General features: G+C 32.4%; 3 protein-coding genes across 3 annotated transcripts; all 3 read right to left on the bottom strand.

The window, feature by feature from the left end:
* Window positions 1-2,073: 2,073 nt before the first annotated feature.
* LOC146902098 (uncharacterized) lies at window positions 2,074-3,033 on the bottom strand. The gene is made up of 2 exons (XM_085737106.1): window positions 2,927-3,033; window positions 2,074-2,821 (listed from the first exon to the last, which is right to left on the bottom strand). Exons 1-2 carry the CDS (start codon window positions 3,031-3,033, stop codon window positions 2,074-2,076), a joined length of 855 nt encoding a protein of 284 aa, XP_085593232.1.
* A 4,943-nt stretch (window positions 3,034-7,976) lies between these two features.
* Window positions 7,977-14,986, bottom strand: LOC146902097 (WD repeat-containing protein 55-like). The gene is made up of 16 exons (XM_085731287.1): window positions 14,897-14,986; window positions 14,263-14,359; window positions 14,106-14,147; window positions 13,884-13,948; window positions 13,663-13,750; window positions 13,492-13,564; window positions 13,173-13,279; window positions 12,432-12,474; window positions 12,270-12,326; window positions 11,555-11,631; window positions 11,363-11,411; window positions 11,226-11,272; window positions 11,044-11,117; window positions 10,809-10,864; window positions 8,931-9,066; window positions 7,977-8,286 (listed from the first exon to the last, which is right to left on the bottom strand). Exons 2-16 carry the CDS (start codon window positions 14,355-14,357, stop codon window positions 8,216-8,218), a joined length of 1,080 nt encoding a protein of 359 aa, XP_085587413.1. The 5' UTR covers window positions 14,358-14,359; window positions 14,897-14,986; the 3' UTR covers window positions 7,977-8,215.
* A 7,165-nt stretch (window positions 14,987-22,151) lies between these two features.
* Window positions 22,152-25,992, bottom strand: LOC146902096 (DNA repair protein RAD51 homolog 3-like). Its single transcript, XM_085732071.1, has 9 exons — window positions 25,851-25,992; window positions 25,501-25,602; window positions 24,596-24,718; window positions 24,439-24,472; window positions 24,262-24,332; window positions 23,948-24,174; window positions 23,596-23,727; window positions 22,803-22,869; window positions 22,152-22,522 (listed from the first exon to the last, which is right to left on the bottom strand). Exons 1-9 carry the CDS (start codon window positions 25,960-25,962, stop codon window positions 22,347-22,349), a joined length of 1,044 nt encoding a protein of 347 aa, XP_085588197.1. The 5' UTR covers window positions 25,963-25,992; the 3' UTR covers window positions 22,152-22,346.
* Window positions 25,993-26,494: the final 502 nt, after the last annotated feature.

Raw genomic sequence — 26,494 nt, 5'->3', positions numbered from 1 at the left:
ATATCAAAATATTAAGCCCTTCAAAACTCTTCCAACCAATCAATGCTCTTCATCTAAACATATCTTTAGGTGCATTCTTGAAGACTTAAAAAAGTTTAAATTTCTTTGATGAAGTTATAAAATGATCGTTAATGTTATTTTAATAAATAAAAAAGTCTTCCATCCACAATTTTAAAAAAAATTAAATAAATAAAAGAATGTAGGATTTGATCAAGTCCGTACCAAATTTTATTCTTCTTGACCTTGAGTGGCACCCAGTCATTTTTTCTTTAAAAAATGGGAACAAGTTGCAAATGGAAGATTCTAAAATTTATCAAAACTACTCTTTGGTCAAGTACCTGCCAATCTTAATCTATTTGTTCAATATCATCACCAGAACGAGACAAACAATTTTATTCTTTCTTAAGTTTTTTAAACATACGTAATACTATAAATTAAGCATTGAAACTCATTTGACTTAAATAATAAATACATTTGTACATCACTATTCTGTTTTATTCAAATATTGTATCGCTCTATTTTTAATCAGTGAATTTGGTCTTCGATTTATTCAAGTGTCTACATTTTTCTTAGCTATGCGTTTGAAGTTGAATTTTGTTCACTTTGACATAGTTTAAGTAAACTCAAATTTTTGTTTTAACTAAAGAATAAGGTGTACTCATTCATTCAAATATGTAAATTACATTGAAATACAACACAAGTTCCGCGTTGCTAAATTGAAAAGGATGAATTCGAAAACAAATTTATATCATCCAAGTAAACAACTTAAAATAACATAATGTCCACAAAAGTGACAAGCTTAAGGTGGTCGAATTTGCAACGTTGATGCTTAAGTCATCATTAGTTGAATATGTAATCGTCGAAATCGATATGTCATTTGAACAGAACAAACATGCAACAAAACATGAAAATCAAATCATGCCGCACTCCAAACGACGAAATTAATAAAAAAAATCAAATATAAGTGAATAACAATTATTTATATAAAATAAGAGAAAATCGGTGAAAGTGAGTGATTCATTATAAAAAAAAAAAAAAAGACTCAAAATCATCAATCTTTGATTGATGAAGAAGAATAGAGTTTAGAGAGATATCGAAGTTTATGTCTTGAAAAAAGTAAGGCCAGCTAGAGAAGGAGAGGGTATTGTTACTCGTTGTTTCAAGTTATATTTGTAGAATCCTGGGAATAAAATCATAAAAATACATATGCCTACGTTCCTGGGAATAGAAAAGTTTTCCCAAAGAAAATGGTGGAAATAAAGTTCCCATGAAGATGGGAATAAAATTATGTGGAATTACCTATTATAATCCCTATTTTTAACGTTCCTTGGAATATTATAAAGTTAAACAAACATATTTTTTCTAAATACCTTGGAATAAAATTCTCATCTTTATATTACAAGGAATGTTATTCCTGAGAATAAATTTGTTAAACTTGAAACAAACACACCCTTATAATTCAACGACTCATTTCTATTTTTTTTTTTTTACCGAAACAAAGTTAACTATTATCATTAATCATCCAATGTTCAATACAAGAAGGATAAGAATCAAAAATACGGTGACTAGCCCAAGAACAGGCCGCCCTAGCTAAACTATGAGCAACCATGTTCGCTTGTCTCCTAACAAACTTCACCTCGAAGTTGGAATGTAAAGATAACTGATAAATAATACTAGAAACAATAGCAGAGAATTCCGAATCACCCTGGCACGGAGACGATAGAGCTTGCACTAGAGTAGATGAGTCGGACTCGAAGACAACCCTGTCCCATCTGTTCGCATCAGCAAAGTGAAGAGCCTCGAGTAAGGCAACTGCCTCCCCCTCCAAAACTGTCATATTTGCCCGCTGCCATTTCGTTTGAGCCCGAATAAAGAGCCCGCAGGAGTCTCTAACACAACACGCAAAAGATGTAATATGGTTACGGTCATGGAACGCGGCATCCACATTGCACTTCAACCATGTCTCGCGTGGTTTCTCCCAAACTGAGTTGTTACCTTGCACTCTATTCTGCCCGTGTTGCCCAACCGGTTGTGGGAGATGTTTATGAACCTTCTGCCATTGCTGCCATGCATCTAGTGCGTCCTCCCAATGCTTGTTGAAGTATGATGAGCGGCATTCCAAATGACATCATTACGTGCAGCCCAAATTTGCCAAAGAAGTGAAGCCACCCGACCAGCAATGTCTCGGCTTTCGGAACGACATATATCAAAAACAAAATCTGCCAAACTGCTCACAGTTTCAACTCGCGGTTGCAGCACAGTCGAAAGGCCTGCCCAATACCAACTCTCACGCGCCACCATACAACCCACAAAAGCATGCCAATCATCCTCAACATCCGTATCACACCAGGGACATATCACCTCACATTGTACATGCCGTGATTGTAGTCGGAGATGCGTCGGAACACACCCTCTGCAAATCCTCCATAACAAATTACGTGCTTTATGAGGAGAATTCACATTCCAAATTCTATGCCACTCTCCTTCAACATGGAACCGATCAGTATGTAACAACTCCATCATAGCAAGTTTATAACCAGTCTTAACAGTATACCTCCCGTTACGTTCCATCATCCATACTATTTTATCATTCTGAACTTCTGCAAAGAGTGGTGTGTCGAGAATAGCTTGCACCATATCATCTGGAAACAGAGATTCAAGCTTATCAATATCCCAAACTCGTTCCTCGCCAACTATCAAATCAGACACACGCAAACTATGCACACCCTGACTTTGTGGGGATTGAATCCAGCTACCATGACCTCCTCGAACCCATGGATCATTCATCACGCTGACTTGCTGCCCATTTCCAATTGTCCACCTACATCCATATAAAAGTAACTGATGCGAATTCCAAATACTCCGCCAAGCAAAGCTCGGGTTATGTCCGAGTGTAGCACCCAAAAACGAGGAACGTGGAAAGTACCTCGATTTAAAGACTCTAGCAACCAGCGATTCAGGTTTAGACAGAAAGCTCCATCCTTGCTTAACTACCACAGCGAGATTAAAAGCTTTGAAATTTCGAAACCCCATTTCGAAACCCCATTCCACCAAATTCTATTTTATATTATGTTAAAAAAATAAAGACCAAAGGAGTGTCTTATTATAATTTACCTTGATAAAACCCTTGATCATACTCCTTGCGTCCTCATGACTTAGGGATGCACTTACTATAATGTTCAACGTCGTATAACATTTTTCCATTTCGACTCGTGTCTGTGTCACGTTATATGTAAACATGTCAACATATGGTCTGATTGATAATTTTAGAGACCACGTATAGGTGATATAAGCAAGAGCACAACCGTTTTAGCAAAATATGAGTACAATTAAAGACCAATGGATCTTTTATTATTCTTAAATGTTGGTCATAGACTCAATTGTGAAATAAATTAGTTTGTCAGTGTAAATTACAGTAAGATTTTGCTTTGCTAATGCTCTTTTGACACTTGAAATTTTTATGTATTGTATGATGCTCACTAGTCTCATATATACGCAAAATATTCTTTTTTCATATTTATTGAATATTAATATATTTGATTTATAATATAAATCAAATACATCAATTATTCAAATGAACTTGAAAACAGACTCTATGCTTGTATATGAAACCTGATGAAGTATGTATAATGTAGATGAGGGACGGTCCAAATTACGGTCAACTCACTCTTTATTTTAACATTTGATTGAAGATTATTACGGTCTAGAATATATCTTATTGGAGGAGATGTTCCTTAAATAGATATACCAATGCAGACTCGTTTTTCAAACATACTATCTCTTATTAATACTACAAATATGAATAGTTTCTTTTTTTTCGAGGAAGCAAATATGAAAAGTTTATTTTTTTGACAAAAGAAAAATATGAAAAGTTAAGATAAAAAATATATAGTATAACAAAAAATAATTTAATAATAATCACTCATTTTTAAGACGTATTTATTACTTCAATATCCGTAATTTTTGTTACAATGTTCTATATTCTATATATAATAAAAAAGAAACCGAGGAAGTACCATAATGTTATTTAGAATGGAAGACTATTTTTTTTGCTTTTGTTAAAAAAAGAGAGAAAGAATGGAGGAGTACTTTGTATATGGTGTCAATAATGATTCGGGTCCAAAGTAAGTAAGTCGGTGGTTGACTACACTTATCTCGTGTGTAGTTTGAATTGAATCAACAATTTGTGACTGACTTATTCAACATGCAAAAACTGTCCTTCACATCAAGTTGTCTCAAGTACGTTGAGTTTTTTTTTTTGTCAAACTCTACTTTTAGGTTGAACAATGAACGAGTCAAATATCCAAAGAGATAGCTTTTCCCTCATCTAGTCATGTACGATAAAGACACAACCAATTATCCATCATAGTGCTTTTTTATTCGCTACTTCAGTGGCCAGAGAGGGCATACTTTGTTTTCATGATTTTCAGTATTATTACCATACTTTAATCACTCTTCAAAAAAAAAACTCTTCAAAATTGTGGTTGGGTCAACACAACTTCATAAAATAGATTTCTGAGATGATGATCGTCCACATTTATAAACACATGTTTAAACATCTTTTGTCCGATATGTGACTTTTTAACACCTACAAACAAACCATTTTTGTATTATGAAGTAATTAGATGGTTTAAAGAGAGAAATGTAAGTGCTTTAGAAAGAAAGGATTATAGGCTAAAAAATAATAATAGTTTTACTAGTGTGGACAATATTTTAAAAACCATACATGGTAAAGATTATTACGATGTTTAAAGTGAGTGTACATTTTCTACTGGAGTAAGTGAAGCAATCTTAGTCTAAGAATGATAAGACTAAAGCAAAAAATCGACCATTCGATAACTTCGGTCTTGATCCCACATATGAATATTTTAGGTTCAAGATTTAGCTTTCTTACTATTTATAAATAAAAAATAAAAAAAATGCTAAAGAGTGCTTTGAGATATTTGTCAAGCAAGCAAATATAAAAATAATGTATTGAAAAATGATGAATTAAACTTTATAAAATTTTTAAAACCGTTATTTATAATGTAAAACTATTACTTTTAGCTTTCTTAACTAATGTATTAAGAATACTTGTTATCACGACCCTTATTTTTAAAGCAAGTATCAATACTAGTTACATCTGTAAATTAAATTGACTCTATACAAGATTGACAATCAAATCTGGTTTGCTTTACAAAGAGTCAGAGTGCAAAGAGATGTTCTTCCTTTGTGTCACAAGACAGACCCGTTCATTCTTTTATTTATTTATTGATTATTGATCATATGTCATTTTACAAAATAAAATAAAATAATATATAGTTGAGTATTTCTTCTTTTCGTTTGCTTTGCATTTTGGGTCAGAAAGTTGTTCCTTTTACTTGTCTTCTTTTTCTTTGTGAGAACGATACTATAACCTCTATTTTATCGGCGTGACTTTGATAAAATGCTTTGTGAAGTTTATCATGAAAAAGAAGAACCAGCAGTGATATATATTTTTTTTTGTCAAGAAAGAGCAGCGACATAATTATGCTATCTGAAGTAATTTTCATATAATTACAATAATTCATCACGCTCATTTTTTTTAAGGAACAAAATTTATTTCATTATCAATAACGGTTCTAATACATGACGGTGCATCAATGTAAATAACGGTTCTAATACATGACGGTGCATCAATGTAAATGTTGGAGCTTGCATGACATAGGGTTACCTTTGCTAATTCATGAGTGATCCCATTAGTTTGCCCCCGACTAAACTCGATAAGAGAGTTTTGAAGACTATCTTGGAACATATGTTTAGAGGCATACATTATACAACCAAACTCAATGCTATCATCTATACATGTCCTAAAATAATCGACAACCTTATTAGAATCTAAAATAAAATCAACATTATCGAACTGAAGGTTTGCCACCCATTCAAGTGTCGTATACAAACACATCGCTTCACCTTCATCGACGGCACAAAGCGAGGAGAACCAAGCAGTTTTTGCAAGCATGAAATTACCTTCTTCGTCTCTTAGACACATATCATGTCATACCTTATTTAGCGACGAGGAAAATGATGCATCTATATTACACAATTCATCTGGGAGTTGTCAATTAAGCAACTTGTAAGAGAAATGATGCAGAATTAAAGCCCCATGATTGCTCAAGCATTCAGTTTGAGAAGTGGTCTTACTGAGGCAAAAGAAGTGAATTTAAACAAGGTCATTGTGAAATCTGAAGCAGCAACTGTTGTGTACTGCATTAATAACTGAGCTGACATGGCTGCAGTTAAACCAATACTCCAAGATTGTAGCACATCAATGGCTCGTGATTTAGTTTCTTTATCGGGATATGACGATCATTTAGCTCTCAAGCGGTGGCTTCTAGAATTCATGACCTAATACTAAATTAAACCCCCTCTGTACAAAAGCTGTTTTGCCCTCAAGTGGTAGCACAAGCCAACCAATCATTTGGTTACCTAACTATGATAAAGATATGATTATTTTATATAGCATAAAAGTTTATAATGTTTTGGTAACAGATCTTTTTGCAGGATACCGACAGAGAGACAAAGATTTCTCGTTGGTTTTTCTATGTTAGCTGCATAAATGTTTTAAGTATTGTTATCTATAATTGAGTCATAGTGGATAGCAAAACAATAGGGGTTGTATAAGTTTAATTGTTTAGTGCTTCAAAAGAAGAGTCATTGTTATATTTAGTGCCTTTGTTGACAACAACAAAACAAGCATGGTAGCAAAGTGTGAAGTTTGAAGACTTCACATAATCTGCTTGTTTGGCAACATGTGTGGTTCTGCAGAACATCCTCGTCTCATTAGTGTTCTTCATCTAGCTCAAAACAATGTTTATCTCTGAGGTGAAACTCATTTATGTTCCATATTTAGTACTTCTAGTTTTTAGTTTTTTTGCAGCTCATAATGGTATTCGTAAATACATCATGATTATTATCTGTCACACATAGTTCTAAATTTTGATTTGCAAACCCAATTTCGGCTGCAATATAAAAGTTTTAGAGGTCTTTGCAACAACATCACAACAGCAATTGCAGCTTCATTTGCCTGCATTTTTCCATAATATCTAGGACAACAACTGCAATTGGGAACCATGTTGTCACAATATGTTGAATCTAAAATAACACTGCATTTTTCTTCATTGAAAAGATGTTAAAAGGTGGCTTGGTGAATTGAAAAGAGTTTCCTGCTGGTCCATTTTCTCCACCTCATTTTCTTTACAAGTTATTGAACAATTGGAAGTACAAGAGTGGATATATGCGGCAGGACCTTATGGATGACGACCTCATAGCCCCCATTTCTGATAACGAATGCGTCCTCAAAGGGTCGCAACTCCACACCACCCCTTTTGATTCACGTTAATATTTGGGTATGGCCATCCATAACTTTCTATCTTTGCACACAATAACCTTATTGTATAACTTTTCTAAGAATCTTCAAGTAAGTTGTAAACTTTTTTTGGACTAATGCAGAAACTCATCGACTTCATGAAAAGAAAACAGTTACTGATATAGTTGCTCAGAAGAAATATTTTCAAGCACAGGTTGAATTGGACAAACAAAACATGAACCTCAAATTCAGCAAGAAACTGATTGAAAAAAAGTATTTGCTAAATCATGTTTCATCAGAAATCCGCCAAGATTCATTGGTTTGCCGCTCAAACGATTGGTTTAAGTAAGTTTTATACCAAATCATCCATGAAAAGCAAGATAAATTATTGTCAGCCCTCTTTTAATCCCAAAAAAAAAAGTTGATGTTATAAAGTAACATAATAGTAAGATATAATTAAATGTAAGTGAACAACCTTATTTTATAATTTACTTTTCACATTCATTATAGATATATCACATGGATATTTGAATCTATTTTTATGTAATTCTATTTTTATTTTAATGACTAAATCAAGATAAACCAAAAATATTAACAAGTATCCTTCAAAGATCAGTTGGAAACAAAAAACATCAAAATACAAAAAAAATTAGAAAACAAAACAAACTATAAATATTAAATATTATAAATAAGTAAATAAAGAACTGAGTTTGGTTATCAAAACTGGTGGAAAAGGTTATATTTAGCAAATATGGGTTTGATGATTTTGGAGAGGGTCTGCGGTGCAACAAGTTATCTCCCAGACAAGATACTGAATTTAACAATAAATTTTGAGGGACACTTTAAACTTTAGTATGCTTATTGATAAGAAAATCACACTTGCATGTCCTATAAATCTGCAAAGAAGTTGTTTGAATCACCTACAGCATGCCCGTTACTTGCATTCTTTCTCTTGTTCCCTGCAAAAGTATCAATAAAAAGTGAATTAGAGAAAGCACATAGCCTTCCAATAACCATACCATGTGTTTAGCAACAAGCAAGCCTTAACATTTATATTTACTATCTTTTTTCTCTAAATAATATGTCGCTTTTAAAAAAAATATCGCTAAATATTATTATAAACTCTATTTCAAATTACAGATATATTCATTATTATTATTATTTTCAAATATACTTCTATTTAATTCTACTAAGTAGTAAGTATCTTCATTTTTTGTGACCAAATACTATTAAGAAATTTCGGAGATAAAAAGTAAGTTGAACACATCCATATGCAAAAGAGTATTTTACTAATATCTTGACACAAAATAGACACCTTATATTCAATACTTATTTCTCTTAATATATAATAAAATGTAAAATGAACTTATAATAAGATATAGTATTTGTGCCAAGAGTAATGATATTTGTACATCCAATTGATGACAACTTTGGTGACAACCTTGCTTTTCTCTCTTCTTATTGGTTAAAAACAATAGAGAGAGAAAAAGGAAGAGAGAGGATAAGAATGTTATGCGAGTATGAAAGAGAAAGTTGTCTAAAAGTTGTTGAAAAATGGTTGTACAAATATCATTTCTCTTGTGCCAATCATATCCTATCCTACCTTTAGAAAACTTAGAAGCACTGTTATCTACATCCATCTCATCTTCATCGTCACTGTTGCCGTCATTGGCAACCACCCCAGTTTCATTTCTCTGAGTGCTTCTTGAACTTTGCAGTATATTATCTAAATCCCATAGCTGCACAAAATGAAAAATGTTGTTGGATGTTCAGACAACTAAACTTATAGTGTAGAAAATAGTAAAGTACAGACATATACACAAGCAACCAAAGATTTTTTTCACATTTTTAACAGTGAACCCTCCATGGTTATGATGAAGGGCACCTCAACGATTTGGCAACCACCATTTTGAGCAAACCAGTATGCAAGTATTTTTCTTTCTTTTCGGTAAAGGTCCTTACGACGATCTGATGAACTAATATGCTAACACGTACACAACTATCTTACTATGTGTATTTATATGACATCCAAACATAGTAAAATACAAATAGAGATAACTAAAGTGATAAAATGTGTGTCATTATAAACAAACATTGTGTGTCTTTCGCCCAGCTCGTGTAAGTTTGCATTTGTCCGTATTTGCATGCCATTTCAGGATTTTGTAAGTAATTGTATGTCATTATTTGTCCCCATTTCAGTTAGAGAAGAAATTAGTTAATTCTACACAAAATCCTAACCCATTATATGAAGGAACCGGAAATTTTAGTGGGACGCAAATATATAATCTAGTGTGTCGTATATGCTGGACAGCTAATATATGTTCCTGTGTGTGTAAAATATCAAGAAAGATCGAAATCCAAGTGGGGGGAAATACCCCCAATACATATGAAGATCCATCCTTGCTTTTAGCCATCTTTCTGTTTAAGGCAGTTGTATTTTAGAACAGTATTATTTTTTTGGGTCAAGTAGCCTAGTGGCTAGAAATTCACCTCTTAAGGTGAATAAGTCCCGGACCCTACATATATAATGCAATGCCCCAACCAACTGAGCTAAGCTCACGGGGACATATTTTAGAACTATATTATGAAGCCCTATTGTAGTAATTGTATTAATCCTGTTATGCGACTAAAAGGTCACATATTCAAGTCCAGAGATCAGCATTTTGCAAGGTAAGGCTTGAATTTAATCTCTTACAGGCCAACTGTTGTTGCTTGGTCATGCACCGAAGTAGAATATAGAATCATGGTCTCCTCACAGGCGGGGATACTCTAGGATTCAAACATGGTTTGCTTTCAGTATCCATGTAACTTATTGCGATAATCTCAGTACCGTCACCCTAAACCACAATTCAGTTTTCCACTCCCAGAACAAACACAAGGAACCTTTGTGCGTGAAAAGGTTCTTAGCAAGAGTCTAGGTGTGGCTCGTGTACTTGCTGAGACAGTGACGATCTTACAAAGCCTCTAACCAAACTTTGGTTCTACACTCTTGGAGAGAAACCAAGTCAGACAATAACCCCTAAAGATTGAGAATGGGGCTGACATTTTTCGAATTACACTCATGTAGCTAGTAGCTTAGGCTGCAAACATAACTAATATCAGTACATGTCAAAATACTTCTTACTTGGTAGTATTTGTTATCAACAGAATCTGTTGTGCTCTTGAGTGTAAGTTAAAACAGAAATTTGGTGACAATTATTCAGTTGCTTAGACCTAACAGTGTCCACTATAATAAAGCTCATATGTCTACTGAAACTCAGAATATCATAATACATTTTCAGATCACTCCCTAAACTCTCTTCTCCTTCAATATCTAGCTTACTTCTCTCATTTTCTGTCCCAGCACTTTTCTTACAAACCACACTAAAATGACCAGATAGTGGCTTACAATATAAAAATTAGTGCCTAGTATAAATGTTGCAAAAATTAAGGCAGCAGCAGAGTCAACTCCTATCATTTTCAGCAAAATTAAGAAAAATACCTTTAGCATTTGATCATGTCCAATACTTCCAAGAAACTTTCTATCATGAGAGAATGCTACAAGACCAAAGAAAATCATAAGTCAAACTTACTGGAAGCCACGAACAAGAAAAAAACTTGAAAACATACAAAAACATATGCTAGTGTGTAACACAGTAATGACAATAATGAGGCTAAACACAGTAATATCTTAAATAACCACATCAAATTCTGAGAAAAGAGCATGAGAAAGTTACCAAGACGCTCAACAGGATATTCAGAGTGTTCTGCAATTGGCTGAATGATTCTGTTTGGCAATATCCCAACCAAGCTGAACATAAAAGGAAAGTGTGTATAAATGAGACAGAACAAATTAAGTAAAAGTTCAAAATAAGATTCAAACAAGAGATGCAATGCTCTAAAACTGATAAAGACTCACTTGATCATCCCATTCTCTGATCCAGTAATAATCCTATCTTCATCAAGCTAAGATAATAAAAAACAAATTAAAATATGGACGTTGGTAAGAAAAAACAACAGTGAAACTGAAATAATCATGTTATGTTATCCACTCACCTTTAACATGGTATCAATAGAGTTTGAGGCAAGATCAACGAATCGATCACTGGAATTTAACCATTTGTAAGAATATATCAGTCAAAGAGGCAGAATAAATATAATAGAAAGACAACATACAACCAGTGCCTTTACTTCATATAAGTAAAATGACTTCTACCATGTAATAATGACATAATCCACACCATGTACCTGCAATCCTTGAAGCATCCCCATGAATACAATAGCAGGATTCCAGTTTGTGATCCGCAAACAACTTTCCTGCCATTCTGATCTCCCAACCCAAAAATGTGAACATTAGATGACACTTGTGCCAACCACAGTGTACCATTCAATACAAAGGTAACAAATAAAGACATTGACAAATTGCATGCTTGGTGATGAAGTAAAATAATTAAAAGTTGCTTTTTAGTATAAAAAACGCCTCTTTAATATTTTGAGGTATTTGGCAAATGTATAAAGTACTTTCAGTGACAGCAGAAATAGAAAATATAATGTTAATAAAAAGTATGAAATTAGGGCATATTTGGTCTGTACAAATATTTTTTGTTTTCGTTTATTATTTTCACTTTTACTTACAAAAATATCACCTAGTTTAACTTTGTTATTTTTTTTCAGTGTTGTATAGAAAACAACAGAAACAATAGTTATATAAAACTTTGATAACAATAAATAAAAAAAAGGTGTCATTTTTGCAATCGAATATGTAATCAGAAAATCAATTTAAAAAACGTTTTCTCAAACTGCTCGAAGTTAGGACTTCTACCATGAAGCAAGAACAAAGCACAAAAAACATTTTATAAATGTAGTTCCTTAACTGTACTTTTCCGAAGTAACATTTTTTTGAAAAAATCCCTAAAAAGCATAAAAATTCACAGCAGAATCGCGCACACAGTGACTATGATACCTTCATTAAAACCACAGACAACAGCTCATCTTCAGAAAATTCAGACTGGGCTTGGACCTGTTAGTAAACCAGGAAAGTGTGAGTCAAAATTCAAATGCCGATAAAGAGCATTTATTGGTTTATGTTTTAAAAGGAAACACAAAACACAAATATGCAACTTACTTTATTTCGTCGAAGATTGCAAACAGAAAGAGTCCCGTCTCCACTTGATAACAAAAGGAAATTGAGGAAAAAAATTATTCAGACTACAGGGCAAGTCAGAAAAAGTAGAATTTGAAACAACATATTTTTATTCATGAAGCATATGCAAGGATTTCTTGACTGTGATACATACTATATAGCAAGTACCACATAAGTAATATTTTTGCAAATTACAGTCCCACATAGTCACACCTTTCGACAGATAAAGTGTACCTAGGATATGCTTCACTTAAGTAATAACTAAGATAAAAAAATATTGATCACTACCTTTGGACATGCTAATACTAATAACTGATTTGTTCTAATATACACCAGCTTATGCTAATAGTTTTTTGACTGGACCAGCAGCCAGCTAGTCAGTAGCAACCACTAGAACTAGACAAACATAATCTTAATACAGAAGTTGTTATCAACATTGAGCCGCAACTGCGAGAAGTGTTTCTTTAATTTCTATTTGGCAAAATCAGTTTGAAAATAAGACGATATATTGCTGGTATTGTTTCTTTTAAATGCAACACTGACTATGTATGGGTACACCAACAAGAAGATTTTGCAATTATAAATCAAATTATCAATAGAGCATCCCCTTCACCAGGTCCAAAATGTTGAAAAAAATCTTTACAGTCGGTACCTAGAACCAACTAGGGTAATTGGTTCTATCCGTTCATTTCATGTAGGTGAAGAAGTTACTGAATTGCCTACCTTGTGGCCAATAGTTTCATTGCATCAGATGCAAAAGTAATGTCTGAAATGTAATCCTCGTGAGCTTCAAATGAATTGCAACAAGAACGTTCTCTGGTATCCCAAACCTAACACCAAATGAAAACAACCGAGGAAACAATAATTGCCTGAACTCTTTCATAATTATGTGGGTAGAGGTTGCGAAGGTTGAAAACCATTAAGTTATTGTCTAAAAGTGAATAAATATCAATGCCAAATGTTATCAATGAACCCCGCAGCATAATCTGGACTTCAGAGCAAAAGCTAATGCTACAAATGTGAAATGAAATGAACAAGTTACCTTAATACAACCATCATCGTCTCCTGAAGCAACGGTTGACTCAGTCAAGTTTATCAATCTATTGACGGCAGCCCTAAATAAAATAAAAACAGAAATTACAAAGCTATTAGCACATACGTAATTATTTAAGCAAAATCATGGCAAATGGGTCATAGAAGCAAATCTACTCACTCATGGGCACTATCAAGTCGGGCAATGGTAGATCCAGTTTCCACATCTGTAGCCAGTATCGAGAAATCGGGAGAACCCGTCAACACCGCTAAAACACAGACATTACAATAAGCATTTCAAATTCAAAGCCATCCAAATGAAATCATCAATAACAGAAACAGAATAATGATAAAATATAAAACAAAATGAAGACGAGGACCAAGAGCTATAAAGTGCATTACCACGTCCGCCGTTGATGAATCGAGCAGCTCTGCAAGACTCGGTGTGGGCATGAACTTCCAACACCCTGGAATTTAGACAAATAAAAAATTATTGCAATGTTGGGTTAAAGGCATAATAATATACAGTGATGACGATGACAAACTGGAAGCAACATGAAGCCGATATTCACGAGCGTTTCAGTATCCATTAAATATTAAAGAAAAGAAGTTTGGAATTTATACCTCACTGGGTCGCTATTAGTGTTATCCAAGCTATAACGATACCTGCAGGACACATGATTCGCTAAAACCATTACTATAAATGCAGCAGCAATGTAAACAACAATAATAATAACAATGTTGCTTTATGGAAGACTGCGTGGGGTGGAAAACAACTTACAAGTGAAGGTCTCCATCTATGAGTCCTGTAGCAACGAGATTTTCAGACGGGTGAAAATCAATGTCAAATGCAAGTTTCCCCAAATTGATTTCCATTTCTGCAAACAACACATGGGAAGAGAAAAATCAGACAAAATAAATATAATGTATGTGCCTAAACTAATATGCATTCAAATAAATTTCTTCATTCTGATCTCATGTGAAGGCAACAAAGAGCGTGCCACACATTTCAGGTTCTTAAACCCTCGAAAATAACAGTGCAACTGTATGACCCAATTTGACACTTTCACGTTTATTATTATAACATGTTCATAGATTGTTTTCAGCTTATAGAAATAAGCTATAGCTTTATACAAAAACAATTTGACTTTGTTTATCTTTGTGTAGTAGAAATAGTTGCAAATTAAGGTGTTTATCTAAACAGGGCCTTGATTAAGCAAGCAGCTATAAGCACTTGTTAATTAAACTTGATTGAATAGTTGTATGTAGAAATTAAATTTAAATTTTGTATTTAAACTCAATGGAATAACTGTGAAAATTGTATTTTAACAGTGAAATCCACTCAATTATTGAACTTGAAGAAGAAGAAGAAGAAGAAGAAAAAAACTGAAATTGAAGGAATAGCTGTGACAGACCAATGAGAAAAGAAGCGGAGAACAGTGAATGACGGATGCCGGAGAGAGCACGACCGCGGCCGGAGGTTTCTCTGGTATGAAAGACGCGGCAGATAGGTGCTACGAGAGGAGAGGACCCTAATGTTTTTATTATTTTATTTTTCAATTACCAGATTCCTATATTACCCTCAACATCTCAATGTAAAACCTTCACATTCTTTGTAAATTTTAAATTTTCTATTTTATTTTAAATAAATAATAGATAATAAAAAAAGATACTTCTCCTTTCCAATTTTCAAATACTTAGGTGTATATTTGATTATGCGGAGATGAAAATTAATTTTGATTAAAAATGAGTACAATATAAATTGATTGATGTTTGGATTCACTATTGTAAAAGTGATTTATGTTGTTTGTAACAAAAAAATATGCCCGAGGAAAATATTGTTTGTAAGAATAATATCATCTCATATTAATCTTATTGGATTAAAGATCTTTAGCCTAATAGGGTGTTGAACGCCCAAGGACCACGAACTTTGAACACACATCTTGTTCCTCTATAAGGGGTGATGTATCTACGCATACTTCAACTATCAAAGTAAGAATGTGAATATTATGTGAGGTTTTTAGCGTGGAAAAGTGTGTATCTCAGTAAAAGCCCTAGTTGGGAAATTAGGGTTTCACGACACCAAAGCCCTAGTTGGGACAAATGTCTCCTTGGACACTTGTAATTATATTAGATGAGGACAACATAATATCTGAAATGGACGATGCATATACATTTGGTGGTCCTATTTCGGCGTATTTAGGACAAGTCAATGTGATGATTCGCATATTAGCTAATGACTTGGGATAACGTGGTTCATTTAGTCATTGAGCCTGGTCGAGTTGAAATAATTGTTTCTAAAACCTTTAATTAACATAATCAAATAATGGGTTGGGTTTAGCCCTTATTTCGTATCACAATTTCCTTTCTTCCACCTCTATGGAGACCTCTCTTGAAGTAACTTTTATTGTATTGGCGAGATTTTGGAGAATGGGTCGTTATCATAGTATTTATTTTTGTTTGGCCCCCTTCAGTTGGTTTAAACAATCTTTGATATATACCTCGTGAAAATATATTTTTAATATATACTAAATAGTTAAAAAAAATAGATTAAGTCAGTACAACATCTTATACTAAAAACAATAATATATTTTTAAAATTGAACCAAATCGGAGGAAATTTTATATATAAGTTTTAATACTTTATACTATATTTTGCATTAGTTTTTGGATCGTTTTTGTGGTTTTGATTTTGATTATTTAAATGAACATTCCCAACTAACAGCATGCAATATTATGCAATTAAGTCTACAACAAATAAAATATGGTTAAATATGTTTTTGGTCTCTATAAATATATCAACTTTTCGTTTTAGTTCTTCTAAATTTTTTTCTTCAACTTATAGTCCCTATAAAATTTTCAATCACTACTTTTGGTCCCTATTTTTAAGTAAATTTTTGTATTTTTTAATTAAATTGTGCATTTTTACGTAAATTTTTGTATTTTTTAATGAAATTGTGCATAAATATGTAGAATATTGTAAAAATCACTCCAAAAAAAAAAATTAGAATTTTTTAACAAAACATAAATTAAATATGAATTTTTTACCAAAAAATATAAAAATTCATATTTATTTCATGTTTTGGTCAAAAATTCTAATTTTTTTTGGAGAGATCCTTATAATATTATAAATTTTTATGCAAAATTTTATTAAAAAAATATGAATTCTACATATGAGTTTAATAAATGTAAGAAAAAAATTAGATGTTGGTGATGCACAATAAGATATAATAAACCTGCATTATCCAAGGGCTCCCTTTTAAAATAAAAGATCAAACAGTTAAAATTAAAAAATTTATTAAGGTGTACGACGGACAACGTACAATGTTGATAGACTTGGACTAAAAGGGGTAATGGAAATATATTTGAAAGACCAAACGGAAAAAATTTAGAATTAAGGGACCAAATCGAAAACAAGAAATAAATTAAGGAAACATTTATGTAATTAAGCCTATAAGTTAAGGAAATATACAACCCTTTATGCTATTGCTTTTACAGAAAGAGCGAGCAATGCTATTTATCAAGAAAGATTTTATCAAGAAAGATTCAAGAATGACATGGCAGAATAATCACCCTTAGATTTTATCAAGAAATTGTCCCGAAATTAATGTTAGCCAATAAAATCTCAGGCTGGCCGGAAATCATGAGGGTAGTGGGTGTTTTTTTTTTTTTTATGAAAGGTTAATAAATAAGATTGAAATCTAAAGGTGGTTATTCTGCCATGTCATTCTTGAATCTTTCTTGATAAAATCATTCTTGATATCTAGCATTTTCCTTACAGAAATGCTAATTTTTTTCTTTCATCCGTGAATGCTCAATGATAAAGTTATTTGTGAACCTAGTCATTAATTTCGAAGACATACTATGGTTTTTTTTTTTAAGAAACCAAAATGAAGACATACTATGGTTAATAATTGTATGTGTCCTGAAATCTTCGAAAGTATATGCATACTTTTGTTTTTGGGAGAGTTCCTTTCTATAAGTTGAGAAGTTTTATGTGAGAGATTATTCCGATTATACAAAATAAGGAGATTAAAATTGCTGATTTAGAAATAGAGGGATCAAAATACAAAAATTGTTAAATTAAAGGGACCAAAATTGCAAATTTATAAATAGGGGGACCAAAATCCATAAATTGTTAAAATTAAGGGATCAAAATTACAATTAAGCAAAAATGTTTCCTAGCCATCATTGTCGAGCAAAATTCCTTCTTTTGCTTTCTAAGTCCATAACTTCATTTTGGGGCACATGTGGATTTGCTTCTTTGCGTTTTTAATTTATCTTATACAAATAGGCTAATTTAACATGTGCCCCAAGGGCACATGTTAAGGAATTTAAATAGAAATAATGATCTTAAAAGTTGTGCATTCAACCTTATTCAATTTTTTAAAGTCAAAATTTTGATCTTTTCAATAAAAAAACTTCTAATTTTGAATTCCTTAACTTGTGCTCTAAGCGCACAAGATAACAAGACTCATACAAATATTAAACTTGTTGGTCATAATAATCAAGATCAGGAGTAACCATCACAAAAATAAACATAAATAACAATGCAAAAGCTTTAAAGAGATTATATTTGGTGTCATCATCTGGCTCTTGTATTGGCGCTGGTGCTGGCCCTAGCAATGGAGAATTTGGAGTATAAGTTGGTAGTGCCTTTGAACTTTCACTTTCTGTAGCCAGATTGGAAACCGAATTCTCTAAAGCAATTGGTCTAGGAGCATCAACTACAATATCACATGATAAACATCAATTCAGACTAACTACATATTGAATACAACAATTCATTATTTCTTAGGCTCTGTTTGGATTGATAGAACATAACAAAGCGGAGCAGAAATGAATATAATAGAATGGAGCGGAACGGAACGGAATGGAATAGTCCATTCCATTGTTTACATATTTTATGATGGAGGGGAAAATTTTTGCCGTTACATTGATTGGATTGTCGACGGAAGGGAATGAATTATAACTTTCTACTTCAATTTAACCCTTCTTCAAAAATACCATTATATAAAATTAAAGCATATATCTTCCATTAAAATGATTACAAAATATATAATTATAATATAATATTAATATAATATAATATATATTGGTTACTAACATAATATAATACGATATGATGAAACAGAAAAAGCAAATGAACAATGATTATTAATTATTAATAATAGGTGTTAAAAAGTGCAGCAAGCTATTTTCATTGAAACAAAAATGACGCTAGTTAGTAATAATCACTACCAGAACTGTTTGTGTTTTTATATGAAGATGATCAATTTTATAATAATGAACCCCCGTCGTGCATGTATCGTAGAAAATCAGAACTGTTTGAAATTTTAAAAATAAGTTAATTGAGGATTCCATCTCTTTCCGCTCAAATTGGAAGGTAAACAAAATGAGAGTAAGTGATAGAATGTGATGGTATAAATGTCATTAGTTCCATTCCATCCCACCCTTTTAATGACAATTCTAACAATGGAATCTTAATTTATTCCACTCCATCCCATTCCATTTCATCAAATACCATCAATCCAAACATAGTCTTAGATTCAAAAGAAAATGGGTAGATTAAGATAGAGACCTGATAAGATAAAAAATGTGATAGGATAGTGGTAAGATAAACATTTTTCATGTCATATGTTTGTTTTTTTCTTTTTGACAATATGTCATATGTTTGTTGTACACATGATAAAAAATATGATAACATTATTTATTACTTTTTTAAATTTAAATATGTTGCATTTTTGTTTTGGGGTCTTGTTAACGAGTGTCTCCGAAACACTCTTTAAAGATTTTAAAAGAAGTTATTATTTTATACAAAAGTCAAATATTTTGATTTTCTATGTATTGATTACACGTATTTTAAATGTCTTAAAGATTGTCATGCGGACACTCGTTAACAATTCCTTTTTTTCCCCTTAAAATGTTCCCAATTTTGTTTTGTTTTTAACAATGACATGATAAAATATACTATCATATTTAATTCACGAGATTATCCTTGAAACACAATTATATATTTTTTTGAAGGACATGACACTGTTATATATATATATATATATATATATATATATATATATATATATAAAATTAATTTTTAATATTTTATAAATTAACAAAAAGATCGAAAAATTAACTTTTTAATTTAATAACTATATATAATTTTAAAAAAATATCATTAACAGTACTAAATAAACAATTTTATTTGAGTTTTTATGAAAAATTTCAATTTTTCATAAAAAGAAAAAGAGCAGAGTTTTTTTTTTTTAAGGAGAAAAAGAGCAGAGTTAACATTTTACATTGACAAGGGAGGGATACTCCACAAACAGCAAGCAATTTGGATGTGTTTGTGACATCAAATGGCAAATTGTGGATTTCCAACTATTTCCATCTTTGATTCTATTCAAATCATGATTAGTTTTAAAGTGATTTACATGCTTTCAAGAAAGATGGAGTTTGTTAGGAGTTTAGATTTTTGGATCATTTATAAGACTAATGTTTTCGACTTCTTTTTTAAAGTGATTTCATTCATTGATAGCTAAAAAGCTAGTGATTACACCATGTGTAGAAAACTACCTACTATTGGGGTCAATTACATAATTATTGCAAAAACCTACAATTACATAACTTAAGCACATGATTTGCTCTTGACTTATGCATCTAACATTTCATGATTAATGTTTTGGGCTGACCCAAGACTCAATTCGATTGGAATCGGTTCCAACCCAAACCCCAATAGCAAGTTACACGATACGATGGACATGCCCTAAATCCTATTGGATTATGGTCTAAATCGAGAGTTCCTTACCTCCTAGTCCGGATCTTATGCAGTAGACCACTCTGATTGTCACTCACGTCCCCTTGAGGACAACTATCTAGCTAAAGGACTATGAGTTAAAATCATACTTATCCACTATATATACCGTTGCTCAACCCTTGGGGTCAGGTATGATATTTCTTACCTATAATATAGCCACATACTTTCTTGAACTCCTTATTGATTTGGGCGTCGCACCAAGACCGGGGGAGAAGGACTAGCAGCCAACCAACTAAAGCTCAATCGCTCTTCACAACGGATCTCAGCCAATCAATCATCTCCTAAGGTCCAAATGGATCAACTAATACTAAGTTAATATAGGATACCTTTTTTCCCACAAGTAGACTATCTCTTAAATAGGTGACTCTAGGAATCAAATTCAGGTTCCTTTCCCCTAATGGAGAGTCGTGCTGTCAACTTTTTCAACACTATTGATTTTCTTTTTATGCGATTAATCCAAATATAAGCTAAATATTAACGTTGGCGTGACAACAAATAAAAATACAATTGAAAATGTTCATGTAAGTGACGAGAGATAAATGGTTTTGGTGTCTCACTAAACCTAATAAAAGAAAAGCATAATTTACGTACCGGGGGATGGAGCAGTGGTACCAACATGCACTGCATCATGAACATGAAATAACCTTATTAGCATCAAACAATGTAAACATAATTATCAATCAATATATAAAAGAAGGAAAGGTAAAAGAGTGGAGTTAATTATTTACATTGACAGGGGAGGGATACTCCACAAAGAGTAAGCAAGTTGGCTGTGTTTGTGGCATCGAAAGGTAAATTGTCGATTTCCAATTTAGTAACACAAATGCAATCGTAAGAAGTAGTTATAAATAATATATTCAATAGCAGAACAACATGAATCATATCGTTGTGAATTACACTCCCCCATCATATCAGTTATAATTGATTTACAATGTATAGTTGAAAATGGCATCAAGGAATTGCATTTGGATATCAGTACAAATAGAAATATTGACAATACAGTGATCACTTTTGCCATCTTGCTACACTCAAACGAACCTGGGATGGGAAGGGAAGAGAGCAAACCTAAATTGATATTTTTGGTATTTTAATTTGTTATATGTAAATTTGTTTTTGTAACAATTGTTATAGTTTCCGAAAACTATGCAGAATAATTTATGTTTGCAACAGAAATAATGGAATCCGTATATATTGGAGAAAATAATGGAATATATTATATCGTTGGAGAAAATAATGGAATATATTTTAAATAATTTTTTTATATATATTAAAATTATAAGCATAGATATTTGTGACTTTCAAAAAATGTAATAAACTCAACGAATCATATTTATCTTTTTTCAATGACAATAATAATATACAAATCTTATTTTTGTTATTGATTTTAAAACACCAAAAAAGTCATCCCAAAATCCCCAAATTTTCCTTTTATATAGTACTACAACTGTTCCTTTTTAAGTGTCGTTTGAATGCGATTTAGCGTTTCTATTTAATTGTTGCTTTGGTATTTTAAAAGTACGATTTGTCAATTACACTATTTGTCAATTACTCTTATCTTTTTTCAATAAAAATAATTAATATTATTTTAAAGGTATAACTGGGATAATGAAAAAGTAAGTATACATGCTTGACTCTTTGAAATATTTTGTCAATCAACTCATTGGTTTTAGGCTTTTTTTGTTATTGTGCTCAATGCTGACTTTTATGGTATCTGTGTGTATTGTGTGTATATCTTTTGTTTACTGTGACTCATATTACTCTAAAATTTCATTTATTGAATTAGAGATTTTTATAATTATTTTTAAGTTGGAGTATCTATTTTTTGAGAGGATGTGTATATATCTTTTGTTGAGATTGTTTTTATTTTTCTTCGTAATTTGATTGCAAATGTTAAAAGTGTTGCATATATTGATCAATCGATCAGTTATAAATGGGAAAAATGGTCAGATAGCTACACAAAAGTTCACTATACTCAGGCTACACAAAAGCCAGTATCCTTTGAAGGCCATAAAAGAAAAGGACACATAGTCTATCATCTTCCTACTCAAAATCTCACACCATCTTGATTCTTTTACTGCTTGAAGTAGAATTACGTATCCCCCTAGAAGTCACAGAGTATGGTGCTGAAGCTGATTTAAGAGAAGGAGACTTGTCAATGTATGCATGTCTTTCATCGCCATTCCAATATAAGATGATCCGGTTCGTGCACGAATGCGACCAGCTATCACCTGTTCAGCATTATCAAAAGTATTGGTTTTGCAATGACAAAAATTGATTCTGACTATATTGATTTTGTAAACTTGACTTGTGATAAAAGTGAGTTCATTTGAATAGTAAATTCGGGACTAAAAATCAGCTATAGAGGGAAATACGTAAAATTTAAGCTCCAAGAAAGAAACAATTCTAGAGGCAAAATCATGTTAAAATCATTTATACGCCTCTCTGTCTCCTCTAAATATGAAACCAAACATACACGAAGTAAGATGCGAAAGCTAAAATAAAAGTTACCTAAGGCAAGGGTCAATTGAAATGAACCTTCAATATGCTTAGTTGTAACTTGATTCAACATAACAACCTGCAATAAAATTTAACATAACCTTCAAAGTTTAGAATTGAAAACTAAGGGGGACAGAAATGTGCACAATTCAGAAAAGCAAAGGAAGTGCGATTTGACAGCGATAGAGACTAGAGTGTCCACTTGGCCGAACCTAGTATGCTATACAAAGCAAAGGCAGTTGGACATACAATTTAATTAAGTATTTAGAGCATAAGGACTATTTCTATAACAAAAGATAAAATAAAGTCAATTTGTTTCACATAAACTATTTGTGTTCATGAGCTATTGTCTCAAGAAGTATCACAAGTACTTATGTTAAACTAAGTCAATCCAAATAGACTTAAAAGTATTCATTTGGCATGTGGCATTGCTTAGGTGGATGATGGAATCACAGATTCCACAACCACCAGGTCAAGATGTGGAAGTATAGGTCCTCATCCCTCTATATATACACTAGTTACAATTTCATTTTTTATTTTTTAAGTTCTCTTCATTTATATGCTCTGTTTTGACCTATTCACTAACTTAGAGTTAGAGTGGCTATGCAGGTATCCAATTCCTAATATATAGAGTTCTAGTTTAATGCACCCAATAGACGGAATCAGCGGTACGGACAAAAGCTTTCCGATAAAGCAAAAACTTGATAGCGATCAACACAAATTTCAAATTCCTCATGTCACTGCTATCAAAGATCAATTCAATAAAAAAGCACATGTCTTGCAAGCAAAATGAAATGAATCTTACAGCCAAAGAGAAGTTTTTTGCAAGCTTCATCAACTTCAATGACATTTCACCAAGTAATCGAGTCCGGAGAGCCATATCATCAAAGTCTTGGCGGAAGTGGAAAGTAACACTATCAATAATGATGATCTTCACCTATAACAATGCATTAAAAGAATATCATGATGGAAAAATTAAGTTTTACTAAAACAATTGCCTGAATGCGGAAGAAAATAAAGCATAATGAGAGTACTTTTAACTAGTTACAACCCAAGGCATTGTACAGTGAGAAGGATTACGTCAAATTAAAATGAAGAATCAACTTTACAATGTTTCCAAAAGAAATATCAATTGAATAGATGAAAACTATACTCACATCTTTATGCTCCGTTACGAATTTGTCCAAGTAATTTACCAACGCAATTTGTTCAGTATAGCTGCAAACTCGAAAATAGAATATATTTTCCAAGATACTATTCGGGTGCATTTTAACTCCAAAAGCTTGGTTATCCTTGTGAAAGTGGTGGCTATATTCTGACATGTCTTCTATGCATGCTTCAGCAATTTGAAGAACACGTTCAACCATAAAGCTTCCTTCAGTATCTGAGTATCATGCATGCACACGTGAAATCAAAGACTTGCATCAAATGGTGAATGAGTATTAGAATATCGTATAATTAAGACTCTTACCGATGTATATTGCCTTCCCACCTAGGCCACCATAGTCTAAGGGAATCTGAACATTTACTGCAAGTTGAATCCTGCAGAAGCAAACACTACGCATTACTATAACTAACCAAAATATTTCACAACTCAAGATGAAAAAATAGAAACATGAAATAGAAATCGGAATGACAGCATACATACCCTATTTGTGTTTTACCGATGCCCGGGACTCCACCTAAATAAATAAATAAACTAAGAATTATATTGCAACGCAGAATAGAGAAGAAAACTATTAAGGCTCAAAAACATGTAAATTTAATTGGAAGTAATGATTGTGTTCCAACAAACAGTCACTCACCAATTTCAGTCACTTCTTTGCAATTAATCCCTCCACCAAGGATGTTATCTAGATCAAGACAAGAAGTGGTAATGAGAGAAGAAAATCTTTCCTCATTGAGCATATCCCAAGCAGTCTGACCACCTACACAACAAAAAAAAAAATGGAGAAAACGCAAAACAGAAAGAAAAAAAAAATTGCATACACAAGGGAATATACATATTTTAGTTGAATAAAGAGCTTTCACAAAACTACATATGTATTCCAATGGTAAGAGACCCTGTATCGATAAACAACTTAACTAGCTCTTATCATATTGGTGCTTGTGTATAAGCTATTTCAGTAACAAAACAAAAAAGTGAAAATGTTTTCGTATAAGCTATAAGCTGACTTCACAAAATATCCTGGAAATTGTATGGAGTCAAGCTAAAACAAGGTTATAGACATATCATAAATTGTTTCCATAAACCCTCTCAAACAGTCTCATAAGTGTTTATGCCAGTAGATAAGCTCAAATAAGATCATCCAAACATGTCCACCAAACAGAATGTCTATTAATTTTGTCATTGAGCACACGCATGGTGCACTTGATAGTTATTTAACTTTCCTCAATTGGTAATCTTCACATACTTAACAAAGGGAGTATTTCTAGGAATGAAATTCTATATCTACATCCCATCTAGGGTTAAGCACGAGAATCGATTGGCTCAAGATGTTGCTAAACTTTTGGGCAAGATCACCTCCATTAGCATTATTCACATAGGGTATGTTTGGATAATAATTGGATTGAATTTATCTACTGACATTAGAACTATTTATACATGGCATTAAACCTAAAAACTCTGATAACTGCATAAGTGAAAAGCTAAGTTTTTACGTAGAAATGGAAATTGAAGTTGATATACATCATTGGAATCAACACATACCATGAATAACATTAGTGTTACTCCCACTTGATTTGTCCAAATCACTACTTCTGGTTGCAAAATTTAGAATCTCCAATGCTTCACTCTCAGAAACTTGTATATCTGTTCAAATCAAATGATGGGTATGTGTAAAAAAAACGTAACTTTTTAAGAGCAAATACCCAATTTGATCCTCAAAATTGAAGTAGTGTATCAACTTAGTCCTTCATATTATCAATATTGCAAAACAATCCATATAATAACAAAAAGATATCCATGACATTGCTAACTTTATACAATTTTGGGGATGGTTTTTACTAAACTTTTTAACATTTAAAAGGGGGGTTTGAAAATGAAAATGAAAATGAAACCTCGAGCAAGGTGAGTGGTGGAAGTGCGAAGAATGGAGTGGAGTGTTGTGTAACCAGCTGCTAAGAGCTTTCCTCTCTTTGATGCCGAGATTGGTAGCATTCCGATTTCCATGTCCACCACTCTCTTTCGTTACTTTTCCACACTCTTCTTCATTTTCGCCAACTATTTATATTTAGGGTTAATATGTCTTTACCCCTGTAATATAGGCGAGTTCCGGTTTTCCCCCCTGTAAAAAAGATTCTTTCGATTCCAACCCTGTAATATAAAGATTCCGTCGAAAACCCCCTGAGCACATTTGAGACCCCCCAGCTGATGACGTGGCGTGACGTGGCTCGCTGAGTCACCCTTGTCTGCTGACGTGGCTTGCTGACTGTATAATTAATTTTATTTTTTATTTTTTTATAGGGTACACGTGGCATTTGTAATTTTTTTATGTCTTTACCCCCTGTAATTTAGGCGAGTTCCAGTTTTACCCCCTGTAAAAATTTTAAAAATAAAAAATAAAATCTGGAAAATTTTTAAAAAAAATTATTTTTTTAAAAAAATTCTGGAAAATTAATAAAAATTGAAAATAATGAAAAAAATTCCAAAAAAATTTAAAAAATTAATAAAATGAAAAAATAGATTTTTTTCGAAATTTTAA

Source organism: Medicago sativa, chromosome 8 (assembly GCF_051527215.1).
Source record: "Medicago sativa cultivar Bolivia chromosome 8, Bolivia_mono, whole genome shotgun sequence".
Classification (NCBI taxonomy): domain Eukaryota; kingdom Viridiplantae; phylum Streptophyta; class Magnoliopsida; order Fabales; family Fabaceae; genus Medicago; species Medicago sativa.
This window is presented reverse-complemented; position numbering and strand designations above follow the sequence as displayed.